This window comes from Scyliorhinus canicula, chromosome 3 (genome assembly GCF_902713615.1).
Source record: "Scyliorhinus canicula chromosome 3, sScyCan1.1, whole genome shotgun sequence".
Taxonomy (NCBI): Eukaryota; Metazoa; Chordata; class Chondrichthyes; order Carcharhiniformes; family Scyliorhinidae; genus Scyliorhinus; species Scyliorhinus canicula.
Genome location: NC_052148.1, coordinates 180,872,225 through 180,888,490, shown reverse-complemented (window position 1 = coordinate 180,888,490; position 16,266 = coordinate 180,872,225). Strand labels below are relative to the sequence as shown.

The following is a 16,266-nucleotide window of genomic DNA, read 5'->3' as shown; positions in this document are numbered from 1 at the left end:
TACAATGCTGGGGTACACTCATACATTGATAATTGTACCAATGTATTCAGAAAGGCCTACAAAATAACAACCAGGAAAAGATTAACTGCCCATCGAGCCTCTCCAGTCATACAGTCATGTCATGGCTAATCATGGAACAATGAACTGTCCTGTCTTAAATGGAGGCCTGACATAGTTTATGAAATTCTTATAGAACAGATGGATACAAAGGAATGGGAATTGTGATCTACTTTATTAGCAACAAACAGGTTGGCATGGCCCTAAGAAATTCTTTGGCAGAGTAGCACAGTGGTTAGCTGGTTGTTTCACTGCGCCAGGGTCCCAGGTTCGATTCCCAACTTGGATCACTCTCTGTGCGGAGTCTGCACGTTCTCCTTGTGTCTGCGTGGGTTTCCTCCGGTTTTCTCCCACAAGTCCTGCAAGACGTGCTGTTCGGTAATTTGGACATTCTGAATTCTCCCTCAGTGTACCCGAACATGCGACGGAATATGGCAACTCGGGGCTTTTCACAGTAACTTCATGCAGTGTTAATGTAAGCCTACTTGTGACAATAAAGATTACTAAATTAACAGACATTATGCTATTATAACAGGCAGAAGGGCAGGTTAATAGGGTGGTGAAAAAGGCATCTGGGGCCTGGATTACAAAAGCAGGGAGGTCATGATGGAGCTTTGTTGAGGCCACAGCTGGAGTACTATGTGCAATTCTGGTCACCACATTATAGGAAGGATGTAATTGCACTGGAGGAGGTGCAGAGGTGATTCACCAGCATGTTGACTGGGATGGAATATTCAAGTTATAAAGAGAGGTTGGATAGGCTTGGGTTGTTTTCTCTGAAGCAGAGAAGACCGAGGGGTGACCCGATCAAGGTTTGCAAGATTATGAGGGCCATGGACAGGGTGGATAGGGAGCAGCTGTTCCCCTTATTGAAGGGTGAGCTACGAGGAGACACAAGTTCAAAGTGAGGGGTGGGAGTTTTAGGGGGGATTTGAGGATACACCTTTTTAGCCAGAGGGCGGTGACGGTCTAGAATGCACTGCCTGGGAGGGTGGTAGAGGTGGGTTGACTCACATCCTTTCAAAAGTACCTGGATGAATACTTGGCAGGTCGTAACATTCAAGGCTATGGGCCAAGTGCTGGCAAATGGGATTAGGTGGGCAGGTCAGGGAATTTCATGCATTGGTGCAGACTCGATGGGCCGAAGGGCCTTTTCTGCACTGTAATATTCTGTGATTCTCTGAAAATTGATAATATTTTCAACTAATCCGCAGAAAAAAATGATTTTGAAAAAAAAATGAAAATCGCTTATTGTCACGAGTAGGCTTCAATGAAGTTACTGTGAAAAGCCCCTAGTCGCCACATTCCGGCGCCTGTCCGGGGAGGCTGGTATGGGAATTGAACCATGCTGCTGGCCTGCTTGGTCTGCTTTAAAAGCCAGCGATTTAGCCCAGTGTAATACAAACACGAATAGTGGGTGCGCTCCAATAGCCACGCTGCGCCCGAAAAGCGGCTCATCGTGGTGCAGCATGGCCGGAAATAGGCCGGGCGACCCTACTCCCGGTATCTACCCTGCCAGCAAAGCCTCGCGAGATCTAAAGCGATCTTGCAAGACGTTGCATTGGCGGGATCACTCTTTAGCAAATCTGCATATTAGAGCGAGACAGCTAGTCTCACACTAATGTGCAGTTTCCTGGGGTAACTGAGGCATGGTATCTATCCTCTTTGCCTTGGAGACCTTGGGCGAGCCCCATTCAGCACTGGTCTCTACAAACAGGACCAGGTGAAACGGCACTTGTGGGGATCTCTCGGGGGAACAAAGGCCCAGGTGCATGCCCTTTGGTCAGGGTGGTACCCTGGCACTGCTGGTGCCACCTGGGCACTGGTACTGCCAGGCTGGCACCCAGGTAGCACTGCCTGAATGCCAAGGTGGCATTTTTTGTGCGCTGACGATCAGGCCGGGGTTGCCCTGTGTGGGTGTGGGGGGGGGGGGGGGGGGGGGGGGGGGGGGGGGGGGGGGGGGGGGGGGGGGGGGGGGGGGGTGGGGGGGGGGGGGGGGGCAGGACCTGTCGCATAGTGCGTTTGGGCTTGCGGGAGTGCGGGAAGTCGATGATCACATCGGACCCCTTGGAGATCCAGTGAGCGAAGCTCTTCAGTGTAGAAAACGGGATTATGTGCGGCCTCGGCCGCATGTTCGCCACTGAGGCCCCTTATTTAACGTGAGTGGCGTTGTAAAACCATGTATTTCTTATCACTGCGAGCCCCGGGAAGCACGCAGCTAAACATACTCGCTATGGGACTTTCTTCCCACTTAGTTGAATCGCGTCCAATGTTTTCACAATACATGAATACCAAGCCCAGAGTGGGTCTAGTAGTAAATCAAGATGAATTTATCAGGTAAATTGGTATGTGAGCATTGTGATAATAGTAGGACTGGATCAAAACACTTAACAGCTTCTGTTTCATGAATCTATAATATAGCTAAAGATAAAGTCACAATATTCCCAGATGATCAGAGGTTCCCCCTTTGAGTGGGGGAAGCTGACTGGTGGTGATTGAACCTGAGGATCACCTCACCTCAGGCAAGAGACAAGACTTCATGAATAACTCAGCTGGTATGGGGATTGACCTGTGCTGTACACCTCACCCTGCATCATGAACCAGCTGTCTAACCAAGTGAGCTAGTAAGAAGTCTTACAACACCAGGTTAAAGTACAACAGGTTTGTTTCAAACACCAGCTTTCGGAGCACTGCTCCTTCCTCAGGTGAACTTACTGATGACTTCTTACTGTGCTCACCCCAGTCCAACAGCGGCATCTCCACATCAAATGAGCTAAACTGTCCCTATAATATAGTCCCCTCTTTAATCCTATCATGATATTTTTGCGGCACTATGCCTTCATATTGGTTTATTTGATTGTTCTTCTTATTTTTGAAGACAGTTTGTGATAAATATATTAATGTGTCTTTATTTTTTAAAATAAATTTAGAGTATCCAAATCATTTTTTCCAATTAAGGGGCAATTTAGCACGGCCAATCAACCTACCCTGCACATCTTTGAGTTGTGGGGGCGAAATCCACGCAAACACGGGGAGAATGTGCAAACTCCACACGGACAGTGACCCAGAGCCGGGATCGAACCTGGGACCTCGGCGCCGTGAGGCAGCAATGCTAACCACTGCGCCACCATGCTCTGTGAAAAATTCTCCCTCGTGTAATATGAATTAAGGGAATTGTTCATCCACTGTTCTGACGTTTGTTTCCCCCAGGGATGGTTTTTGAACAGTCTCCTTCCCTCAAAGCTTTAAACTGGAATGAAAGGAGAGTGAGTTTACCCTGGGTGGTTGGGGCTTGATTAGATAGATCTTTAAAAGGTGTTTGGTTTCACATCCCGGTAACACTTGCTCCTTTGACAGAATTATCTCTTCACTGCATTGAAAATAAATTCTGCAATTTAATTGCGTTTTCAGGATTCATTTTGCAGTGTCTTTCACATGAATTCCGCAGAGCTGGAAGATCTGGCAGAGTTCCAGAGGAGGTAAAAGACTATCTCATTAATCATCCATCTATGAAGCACGGAAACTGAATTAGAAATGATGATATTTGCTTTAACAATAATTAACCGCAGAGCTTTTATTCTAGCATCAAAGCTGCAGTTAAAGCTTAAATCTAATTTATTTTATTCAGAAAAAGCCCTAGAGAAACTCATGAAAGGAAACAATAAGAACATTTTGTTATTGTACCAGATTATTCCCAGTGTCTGCAACAGGTTACTTGACATGTTTTGAAGCAAGCAGAGAAATCCCCAGTGAGTGTCAAACTAGGCTCTGCATTAGTATTTATAAAATTTTTAAAGAAGGTTTGGCAGTCCTCACCAACTTCTTTAGCTGATTATTTTCATCATGCTAATTCCATGGAGTACAAGTGGAAAGGACATTCAAAAACCCATCATTTAAAAAAATAAAGAACAGAGAATGAAAAAGCAGTTCAGGTGTAACTATTTCATCCCAAGCTTCCCAGGGTGAGTGGATTTATGTTGTTGCAAATTTATAAAGTTGACGCCATCAAGCTGATTATTACTGAGAACCATTGAAACAAGTTGGTTCAGGAGACAATTCATCCATGCTTGCAATGAAGTGGTGGTCATGTGAATTGACACTAACACAATGGGCCAGAATTTCCTGCACCCGATTGAGTCCAAATGGAGGCGAGTTGAGGGAAAAATAATGGCCGCAAAGACAAGTGACCACAAGTAACATCCCAATTTCCACCCTCCACCATTCTCCCGGTAGTGGGGGGAAGTGTGTGCCATTCAACAGGCTGTGAAACAGGTTCACTGCTGTTAAAAAGCTAGCTAAAGGTCTTGTGGGTTCATTAGGAACCAATCCAAAGTAAGTTTTTAAAAACATTTTCAGGGATGCAGCCATAGTTTAACAGCTGTCTGGCTTCAGACCATTAAAAAATAAAATAAAAGCTTTATTGAAGAAATTCATGCATGCAATGCTAGCACTACGCATACAATGCTGATTCCCCAGGAGTAAGCAATGCCCTGGTCCATTACTTACACAGCATTCTTTAGAAGACAGAGAAAAAATTCCTCCTCATCTCCATCCACCAGTTCCCACATGCTCCAGCTGTAGCACATCATCTGCACTGCCATCATATAATTGAACTGAATCTTCTGTGAAGCAGGATTCACAGTCAGACTGCCACTCTGCTCCTAGTTACCTACACCAGTCATTTTCAACTCAGGGTCACGACCCACGGGGTGGGTCGTGGGCAAGTGTCGTGAGGATCACGTGGCCATGCGGCATTGCAGATCACAGGAAGAAGTTCCCAAAGGCGCAACCGGCTTTTAAAAATGCCGGCCATGACTGACTTTCAGAATGTCGGCCATCCCCCTCAGCACTGCACAGGCCCGGAGCTCAGCCAGGCAGAACGTCTCCTCCTGACGTCAGCACGCTGACCCAGGAGCAGATTTCTTTTAAAATTGCTTGAGTCTTTCTGCCTGGAACAGTGGCAGACAGCAGATCATGCAACCCGTACACTGATGTCAGGCGCGAGAGATTCCTACATTTTGCAGCTGCCAACAGTGCTGTTGTGAACGCCAGAGCCTCTGGTGAACAACCCATGAAGGGGAGGCGTTGGCTTAGCGGTGTTGTCACTGAACTAGCAAACCAGAGATCCATAGTAATGCTCTGGGACCCAGGTTCAAATCCCACCAAAGGGGCAGCACGGTGGAGGGGCAGCACGGTGGAGGGGCAGCATGGTGGAGGGGCAGCATGGTGGAGGGGCAGCACGTTGGTGCAGAGGGTAACACTGCAGTCTCACAGCACCAAGGTCCCAGGTTCAATCCTGGCTCTGGGTCACTGCCTGTGTGGTGTTTGCACATTCTCCCCGTGTTTGCGTGGGTTTTGTCCCCACAACCCAAAGATGTACAGGCTAGGTGGATTGGACACGCTGAATTGCCCCTTAATTGGAAAAAATTAATTGGGTACTCTAAATTTATTTATTTTTTAAAATCCCACCACTGCAGATGGTGAAATTTGTATTCATTAAAAATCTGGAATTAAAAAATTCTAACGATGACCATGAAGCCATTGTCGATTGTCAAGAAAAACCCATCTGGTTCACTAATGTCCTTTCAGGAAGGAAATCTGCTGTCCTTACCTGGTCTGGCCTACATGTGATTCCAGATCCACTGCAATGTGGTTGAGTCTTAACTGCCTCCCTCAAGGGCAATTAGGGATGGCCAATAAATGCTGGCACAGCCTGCAATGCCCACGTTCAATGCCCACGTCCCATGAACGAATGAAAAAAAGCTGAAAACAGGAACAAAGTAACAAAAAGATGATTACTTAAGGTGTGGGTTTATTAATTGTGCCTCTGCAAAGTTCATGTGTGTTATATGCAGGGAAGCACTGGCTAATGAAAGTTTAAAAGCCTCAAAACTTGAAGACATGGCGATTTCGAGGACAAACCTCTTTATTGTTTTCAGTGGATGCAGGGAGATCAGAAATCATCAGCTGCAGTTATTATCAGTAACATAACTTTGCAACGTAACTTGCAAGTAACGTAACGTAGCTCGAGTCCCAGGCTAGCCACACGGATCCCTGCTGTCTATGGCAAGGTCTGCAAAACATAACAGGCTACAAGATGAAGGCATGTAAAATCGTCGGCTCCAACGCACCCCTCCATGATGAGCTCAAGCATTCTAAGCCCGCTTTGAGCAAGAGGTCAGCGAGAGCGAGCCCTCCACCCCAGAAGCTGCGGATGAACTTGTATCTGAGATCACCACTGCACACATCAGAGCAGCCTTCTCGAAGGTCAACCCACGGAAAGCCACTGGCTCGGATGGGGTACGCGGACTTGTACTCAGATCTTGTGCGGATCAGCTGGCGGGGGTATTTGCAGACATCTTCACCTGTCGTTCCAACAATCTGAGGTCCCTAGCTGCTTCAGACCATAATCAGTAAAGATAGGCAACAACACGTCCTCCACGATCACCCTCAACACCGGTGCCCCACAAGGCTGTGTCCTCAGCCCCCTACTATACTCCTTATACACCTAAGACTGTGTGGCCAAATTCCCCTCCAACTCGATTTTCAGATTTGCTGATGACACCACCGTAGTGGGTCAGATTTCAAACAATGAAGAGACACAGTATAGGAATTAGATAGAGAATCTGGTGAACTGGTGCAATGACAATAATCTCTCCCTCAATGTCAACAAAAGGAAGGAGATTATCATCGACTTCAGGAAGCGCAGTGGAGAACATGCCCCTGTCTACATTAATGGGAATGAAGGAGAAAGAGTCGAGAGCTTCAGGTTTTTAGGTATACAAATCACCAACAGCGCGTCTTGGTCCCCCCATGATGCCACTTTAGTTAAGAACGCCCATCAACGACTCTACTTTCTCAGAAGACTCCCTGTACCAGCCTCCCCGGACAGGCGCCGGAATGTGGCGACTAGGGGCTTTTCACAGTAACTTCATTGAAGCCTACTTGTGACAATAAGCGATTTTCATTTTCATTTTCATTTCTGAGGAAATCTGGCATGTCAGCTACGACCTTCACCAACTTCTACAGATGCACCATAGAAAGCACTCTTTCTGGTTGTATCACAGCTTGGCATGGAGCCTGCTCTACCCAAGACCGCAGGAAACTACAAAAGGTCGTGAATGTAGCCCAGTCCATCACGCAAACCAGCCTCCCATCCACTGACCATATTTATAATTCCCGCTGCCTCAGAAAGGCAGCCAGCATAATTAAGGACCCCACGCACCCTGGACATACTCTCTTCCACCACCTTCCGTCAGGAAAAAGGTACCAAAGTTTGAGGTCACGCACCAACCGACTCAAGAACAGCTTCTTCCCTGCTGCCATCAGATTTTTGAATGGACCTACCTCGTATTAAGTTGATCTTTTCTCTACACCTTGCTATAACTGTAACATTATTTTCTGCAGTCTCTCCTCCCTTCCCTATGTACGGTATGCATTGTTTGTATAGCATGCAAGAAACAATACTTTTCACTGTATACTAATACATGTGACAATAATAATTCAAATCAAAAATAACAAAGCAAATTAGATCATGAGGACCAAACAGGCTGACCTGTAGTGAAAATGGTGGATCATGAAGTTCGACGAGCAGGGTCCCAAAGGTCAGCTGGCGTGGGTCCCAAAGGAACGGCGGTTAGTAAATTGGGTCCCAAGCATAAACGTTTGAAAAACTCTGACCTACACTGAAATGCAGCCACACCTTTCTCGTCTGATCTTCTGACTGGGGCTGGGTGAGAATAGTGCAGTGTAACAGGTTCCTGAGGCCTTCAGTCAAGTGCAGGAGAGTCAAGGGAAGTGAAGACAGACCCATTTTTACAGCACTAACTTCCATGTAAGTTAATGTAAGTTAACGGTCCAGCCATTTTGAGAAGCCAGGGAGAAGGCAAGTGTGTAAGGTGTGTAGGATGGCATGGGTTAGTCGGGCGGGGTGGGGGTGGGGGTTTGCTGTGCATCAGTAGAGAATCTCTATGGTTAGTGGGGTGTGATCAGTGAGGGGCAGAGTGTCAGTGGTCAGTGGGGGTTGGTCAGTCGGGGTGGCCGGTAGTCAATGAGGCAGTGATTGTTGGGGAGCGATGGCTGGTCAGTGAGGGGGTTGGTTGGTCAGTGGGTGATGCTCAGCAGGGGTGTCAGGAGGGGCGTCAGATGTTTGTGGGCAGTGAGGGGCCTGGGTGAGTACCCGAGAAGGATAGATTCCATTTGGAGATTGGGAGAGTAGTTAGGGTTTAGGGAGGGTTTTGAGGGGGTAATTGGGTGGGGAAGGTAGTCAGGGGTTCCTGTGAGGTGGGGGGGGGGGGGGGGGGGGGGAGGCCTGGAGCATAGTCAAAGTATTTCGCGGATTGGTTTGGAGTTGGGGAGGGTAACCGAGGAGGTGGGGAAGTACAGTTAACGGTGTGCGGGCGACTGGGGTGAGGAGAGTAGTGCCAGCTCCTGTGGGGAGCTGTGAGTCAAAGAGTGCAATTCACCCAAAGAATGATTCAGGGCACGATACAGCGGACTCAAGTTAACATGTGCTGAATGCCGCATTGAGTGTGGTGTTTCGTGGTTCCTGCAGCACCGGGAAAGACCCTGCTGAGGAACACCACGTCAAGGCCACACTTTATCTAATTTCCTACACTGATCAGCTCAGGTCACCATTCCTACTCGCATATCGGGATGCCATTTTTAAAGGGCACCCTGATCTTTCAAAGGGCCCCCCCCCCTCCCCCCCCCACTTAGTGCCCCAACCACGTCTCTGGACCATAAGACCAAAAGACATAGGAGCAGAATTATGCCACTTGGCCCATCGAGTCTGCTCCGCCATTCAATCATGGCTGATATTTTCTCATCCCCATTCTCCTGCCTACTCCCCATAACCCCTGATGCCTTTATTATTTAGAACCTGTCTAACTCTGTCTTAAAGACATGCAATGATTTGGCCTCCACAGCCTTCTGCGGTAAAGAATTCCACAGATTCACCCCCCTCTGGCTGAGGAAATTCCTCCTCATCGCAGTTTTAAAGGATCGTCCCTTTAGTCTGAGATTGTGTCCTCTGGTTCTTGTTTTTCCTACAAGTGGAAACATCCTCTCCACATCCACTCTATCCAGGCCTCGCAGTATCCTGTAAGTTTCAATAAGATCCCCCCTCATCCTTCTAAACTCCCAACGAGTACAGACCCAGAGTCCTCAATCGTTCTTCATAAGACAAGTTCTTCATTCCATGGATCATTCTTGTGAACCTCCTCTGGATTCTTTCCAAGGCCAGCACATCCTTCCTTAGATACAAAACCCAAAACTGCTCACGATACTGCAAACGGGGTCTGACCAGAACCTTATACAGCTTCAGAAATACATCCCTGGTCTTGTACTGTAGCCCTCTTGACATGAATGCTAACATTGCATTTGCCTTCTTAACTGCTGACTGACCCTGCACATTAACCTTAAGCGAATTGTGCTTCTGATTTCCACAGCAGCGAGGCAACATGTTGCAGGTGGAGGAGAAACATGAGACCACCTCCGAGGAGGAGGAGCTGGACCAGGAGCTGGACCAGGAGGGGCTGGAGGGCAAGTCTGGGGAGGACCTGTAGGACCAGCTGGAGGATGGAAGTGAGGAGGCAGTGGGCACCTTGGCACTGCCAGCCCGGCACCTTGACATTGTCACCTGAGCACCCTGGCAGTACCAACAGGCCACTGTGAGGATGCTCTGGTGACACTGTCAAGCTGGCCAGTGCACTGCCAGTGTGCCAGGCTGACAGTACCAAGACGACCAGGTGCCAGATTACCCATGCCAGAGTTTGGGTCCATAAAAGGTTGGTGAGGTGGGGTCTCGATGACCCCAGAAGAGGTACTTTGGGTGAAGTGGGGGGTGAAGTGAGTGCAAGCCAGCTAGTAATATAAAGGAAGATAGGAAGAGTTTTTTTCAATATATAAAAGGTAAGAGAGAGGCAAGAATAGACATTGGACCACTAGAAAATGAGGCTGGAGAAGTAATAATAGGAAACAAAGAAATGGCAGATGAACTGAATAGTTACTTTGCATCAGTCTTCATGGTGGAAGACACCAGTGGGATGCTGGAGCTTCAGGAGAAACAGGAGGCACAGGTGAATGTAGTGGCCATCACTAAGGAGAAGGTTCTGGGGAAACTAAAAGGTCTGAAGGTGGATAAATCACCTGGACCGGATGGACGACACCCCTGGGATCTTAAAGCGATAGCTGAGGAGATTGTGGACGCATTGGTGGTGATCTTTCAGGAATCACTGGAGGCAGGAATGGTCCCAGAGGACTGGAAGGTGGCTAATGTGACACCACTGTTTAAGAAGGGAGGGAGGCAGAAGACAGGAAATTATAGGCCGGTTAGCTTGACTTCGGTCATTGGTAAGATTTTAGAGTCCATTATTAAAGATGAGATCGCGGAGCACTTGGAAGTGCATGGTAAAATAGGACCGAGTCAGCACGGCTTCGCCAAGGGGAGGTCGTGTCAGACAATTCTGTTAGAGTTCTTTGAGGAGGTAACAAGGAAGTTAAACAAAAGAGAACAAGTGGACGTGATTTATTTAGATTTCCAGAAGGCCTTTGACAAGGTGCCGCAAAGGAGACTGTTAAATATGTTAAGAGCCCATGATGTTAAGGGTAAAATCCTGGCATAGTGAGTAGCCGGTGAGTAGTGGTGTGCCTCAGGGGTCTATGCTGGGACCACAACTTTTTACAATATACATTAATGATCTGGATGAAGGAACTGAAGGCACAGTTGCTAGGTTTGCAGTTGATACAAAGATACGTAGAGGGACAGGGAGTATTGAGGAAGCAAGGGGGCTGCAGAAGGACTTGGACAGGTTAGGAGAGTGGGCAAAGAAGTGGCAGACGGAATACAATGTGGAAAAGTGCGAGGTTATGCACTTTGGAAGGAGGAATGGAGGCATAGACTATTTTCTAAATGGGGAAATGCTTCGGAAAGCAGAAGAACAAAGGGACTTGGGAGTCCTTTGGCGGGAGTGGTTGGCGCCCCGCCGGCGATAGGGGCTTGGCGCCACGCCAACCGGTGCCGAAGGGCCTCCACCGGCGCGAGTCGGCGCATGCGTGGGAACGGCAACGCGTGCTGGCGTCATCCCCACGCATGTGCAGAGGGAATCGCTTCCGCACTGGGAATGGCGGAGGACCACGGCCTCCGGTGCAGAACAATAGAGCACAGCACAGCACAGGCCCGCCCGCGGATTGGTGGGCCCCAATCGTGGGCCAGCCAGGCCACCGTGGGGGCATCTCCCAGGAACAGATGCCCACCGACCCCCCAGGAACCCTGGACCCCGTCCGCGCCGCCAGGTCCCGCCGGTAAGGTACCTACTCTAATTTACGCCGGCGGGACCGGCTACTGACGGGCGGGACTTCAGCAAATCGCGGGCCGGAGAATTTGGGCGGCCCCAGTGCCCATTGAATCGCGCCGGACCCCGCTATTTTCCGAGGTGGGCGGCGCGGCTCACGCCCGGCCGGTTTTTGTGGGGCCGGGAGAATTGGGAGGACGGCGAGGGCAGGATTCACACCAACCACCGGCGATTCTCCCACCTGGCGGGGGGGGGGGGGGGGGGGAGGTTGGAGAATCCCACCCCTTCGTGATTCTCTGAGGTTAACGTGCATGTTAAGTCAGCAGTTAGGAAGGCAAATGCAATGTTAGCATTCATATTGAGAGGGCTAGAATACAAGAGTAGGGAGGTACATCTGAGGCTACATAAGGCTCTGGTCAGACCCCATTTGGAGTATTGTAAGCAGTTTTGGGCCCTGCGTCTGAGGAAGGATGCGCTGGCCTTGGAAAAGGTCTAGAGGAGATTCACAAGAATGATCCCTGAAATGAAGAGTTTGTCATATGAGGAACGGTTGAGGACTCTGGGTTTGTACTTGTTGGAGTTCAGAAGGATGAGGGGGCATCTTATTGAAACTTACAGGATACTGCAAGGCCTGGATAATGTGGACTTGAAGATGATGTTTCCACTAGTAGGAAAAACTAGATCCAGAGGGCACAATCTCAGATTAAAGAGACGATTCTTTAAAACAGAGATGAGCAGGAATGTCTTCAGCCAGAGGGTGGTGAAAATGTGGAACTCTTTTCCGCAGAAGGCTGTGGAGGCCATATCTATGGGCGGAATTCTCCGCAGGGGGCCGAATTCGTGAAGGCCGTCGTGAACTCGGCCGAGGTTCACCATGGCCTCGGAGCCCGCTCCCCGCACCTAATTCACCCCCACCCGGGGGGGCTAGCCCCTCCGTCTTTCTCGGCAGTGACCTCGTGAATGTGAAGTCATCCACGCATGCGCGGGTTTCCGGTTCAAACCCGCGCATGCGCGGATGACATCAGCACGCAGACGGCACGAACCCGCGCATGCGCGGTGCCGTCTTTCTCCACCGCCGCCCGGCAAGACGTGGTGACTTGATCTTGTGGGCGGCGGAGGGGAAAGAGTGCAAATAAGGGGAGCATGGGTTATGAAGAAAAGGCAGGAGAATGGGGATGAGAAAAATATCAGCCATGATTAAATGGCAGAGTTGACTCGATGGGCCAAATGGCCTAATTCTGTTCCTATGTCTTATGGTTTTACCAATCTCATGTAATGGCTCATTTAAATGCAGGGCATGACCAGGTTATGCCGGATGTTGCAAGCCTTGCAATCTGCTTGGTGCCTGGCACGAAGCCTGTTTTGGCTCTTTCCCATGATGCACTCAGTGCAATGGGATCGGCACCAGACGCAACAGGTGGGGAATTCCCATGCATTGTGTTTGGGTATTTTGGGGAGAATAGTCGAGGGGATGGGAAGTGTAGTTGTGGGGTCCCATGGGGGATCTGTGGGGTGTTGGTACTATTGTGACCCTGGAGTGGTTTTAATTCTTCTAACCTCTCCTGGGTAACTATTCCTATAAGAGAGGTGGAAAGCTTATGATTTAAATTGGAGTATATGATGGGTCCCAGTCGAAGGAAATTACATAATATAAATTGCCATGGAACCCTTCTGTGAGGACGTCCATGGGGGGGGAGGCTTATGTTCATTGGAATTTAGAGGAACGAGAGGCGATCTCGCTGAAACATAGAGGTCGGGGAATTCTCAGGCCGTTGGGACACTCTTGTTGGCTCACGTGGAGAGCCTTCAATGGGAAGCCCCGTTAACAAGCGGTGGGAGTAGAGAATTCCGCCACCAGAAAATGGCGCACTGTCGAGAAACATGTGGCTTGGGGACCGGAGAATCCCACCCATAAAATTTTGAGGGGACCTGTCAGGGTGCTTAGCGAATGTTTCCTTGTGTGGGGGAAACAAGAACTAGGGTACACCATTTCCAAATAAGGGGACTCCCATTTACGATGGAGTTGAAAAGAAATTTGTCCCCCATTTTTCTTCAATATTTAAAAATAAATTGTGTTTGACTCTTTTATATCTTTCACTTCTCTTGTGTGTGAATCGTTATTTCATTTCCTGTATAAGAGTTAAATGTAAAACATATTTCCTGTTTTTTTTGTGGTTTGTGAGGGTTCTTTAATCTAGTTTGTTAAACATCGTCCTTGTTGCTTGTCCTGCTCACAGAAGAATGTGTTATATTTAAGCTGATATCAGGAGCCTTGCACTGCCAAGCCCACAAAGTGATGAGAAAAGCCATTCCATTGCAACCCATAGCAAAATTAGCACCAGGAGACTAGTAAAATCTTACATCTACTTGCACTCACTGCCAGATTTGTAAATCATAAATTCCTGTGACCATTCTTTTGTACTGGGAGACCTGTGTTGAGCTGTTTTTTCACCTTCTTCCCAGTAGGAGTGTTGCACCTCTGCCACCACTGACAAGAGCAGTGTTCTCGGTTACCTAGGCAGTTTCCATTGTAAATAGGGACATAAATATTTATAATGCATTATGAAAATTAAAACAGAATAAATTACTTTAAAATAGGCACTAAATTATATCATTACATTTTAACTAAATATACCCTCCATTACCACTTACCGATTTTGTAGAATCATGGAAATTCTGCAGTGCAGAAGGAGGCCATTCGGCCCGTTGGGTCTGCACCGACACTCTGAAAGAGCACCCGACCTAGGCCCATCCCCCGCCCTATCCCGGCAACCCACCTCACCTGCACATTTTTGGGCCCTAAGGAGCAATTTTAGCATGGCCAATCGACCAAATCTGCACATCTTTGGACTGTGGGAGAAAACTGGAGCACCCGGAGGGAACCCACGCAGACAAGGGGAGAAAGGGCAAACTCCACAGTCACCCAAGGTTGGAATTGAACCCGGGTCCCTGCCGCCGTGAGGCAGAGTGCTAACCACTGTGCCACAATACCGCGATATCTTCGGATATGGCAATCTTTGCAGAACAAGGATGGTATTCCCATGACATTGCTGCTTGGTTCTTCTTGGTCATAAAAGTCAGAGGGGATGAAAATGCTGTCAACTGAATTTGGTCTTGACTCTCCATGTGCCTCACCATGGAAAATCAAAGCTAAATCAAAAGGGGAACTTCATACAAATATGATCACAAGGCATAATTTGCTACTAAATTTCATTGTTTCATCTGCAATCTACTTCTTTAAAATTAATTCATGGGATGTGGGCGACGTTGGTTAGGCTAGCATTTATTGCCCATCCCTAGTTACCCTTGCAAAGGTGGTGGTAAGTTGCCTTCTTGAACCATTGCAGTCCCTGATCATTGATAAAAGATGGGGAGATTCTTTTCTTTTTCAGTAAAAAAAGGATATGTTTAGCTTCCTATAAAAAAATTGTTTAAACCCTATGATGCATCATTACCCTTGTTCACAAAAATCATGTGGCTGCTGTCCATAGTGACACAGTTTAAAACAAGCAATACCAGATTAGTTGCCGACCTGGTGGGAGCTTTATGACAGGAGGGTGGCTCTCTAGCTGTGTTGACAACAATATACATTTTTACAAATTGCTTTTTTATTTACAATGCCTTTTCCTCCCTGAGTATAACTCCACTGTGATGACAAGGCCCCTTTACAAAGTATTTTAAATTGTCTACAAGTGCAATATTAAAATAAATTAATTTATCAGTTTGTTTTCAATTTACTAAATGAATGTAAAATTCATAAACGGATCACATGAAAGATAGAGGTGAGCTTACGATTTAATTAGTCTGACAAAACATTTTGGAAGGCAGCAGGGAAAAAAGATATTTAACATTTTACGGCCATGCCAATATTAACTATCTCTAAATGGTCGACAACAATCTTGATAGCTACTGTTAACATGTATTTGTTTGATTTTTACAGGAGTCATGATATAAATAAAATCAACTATATGTTTGCAAAGTATGCAAAAAACACCATGGAAACACTGAATATTACAGACATTAACAAGGACACACGTTTTATGTGGACAGTAAGTGAACCTCAACAAATTTAAACTGATTTAGCCCAAGGATTTTATCATTTAGTGACATTTGGATATTCCCGGTAGCTTTTAACCCTATTTTCATTTGCTTGATAGAATGAAAATGCAGAAAGTACAAACAAACAAATAAAAAGCTTGCTCTGCACCCCAATTAAAAATGGAAAGAAGAATAAAGTGATAGGTACTGGAGCTTCTCTGAACATTTTAATGTACATTTGTGTTGGTTGTATGTGTGGGGTTTGTCTGCATGTCTGCACATTTCATTCATCCGATGAGCAATACTTCCAAATGGTTCACTTCATTCATTAAAAAGCACAATGTACGGCATTGGACAAAGATGCAATTCTTTGGCTTTCTGCTACCTAGAGTGCAAATTTCACGAGGGAGCCTCTGTTACTGAAACAGTTGAACCAGCTGCTGGCACAGAAATTCAGGTTTCAGCTCAAACATCAGAGTCATGGATGAATAAACATTCACATTCTTAATGTATCTTTTTAACTCCTGGAAATATAACTGCTCAAAGGAGGTTCTTCCATGCCATGCCAGTCTATGGTCATAGTATAGCTATTTATATTGCTAGAAGCAAAAATAAAAACAGAAAGAGCTGGATTCACAAATTTTTAGCACAATCTGTGGAGAGAGAAATAGAGCCAACAGGCGGAATTTTGTCAGTGGCACGCCCTTCCTGATGGTGGAACCGGAAGGGTGCATCACCTCCGCTCTCTGTTTTTTTCCCATTTCCCACCTAATTATAATTAAAATTTAAATGGAGGTGGAGGTGTATGGGAAAGAGGTGCAATTCCATTGTGAGTATGTTATTGAGCGGTGAAACCAGCTGACAATGCTTCAGCTGC

The 16,266-nt window shown here is 47.2% G+C and overlaps 1 protein-coding gene across 3 annotated transcripts in view; it reads left to right on the top strand.

Moving 5' to 3' along the window:
- pde5ab (phosphodiesterase 5A, cGMP-specific, b) overlaps nucleotides 1-16,266 on the top strand; it is a 143,671-nt gene that overhangs the window by 75,733 nt on the left and 51,672 nt on the right. For all 3 annotated transcript variants that reach the window (XM_038791842.1, XM_038791841.1, XM_038791843.1), the window contains exons 7-9: nucleotides 3,469-3,536; nucleotides 15,292-15,400; nucleotides 15,509-15,593. In XM_038791842.1, coding sequence (XP_038647770.1) covers nucleotides 3,469-3,536; nucleotides 15,292-15,400; nucleotides 15,509-15,593 — 262 coding nt within the window. The remainder of the gene's footprint in view (nucleotides 1-3,468; nucleotides 3,537-15,291; nucleotides 15,401-15,508; nucleotides 15,594-16,266) is intronic.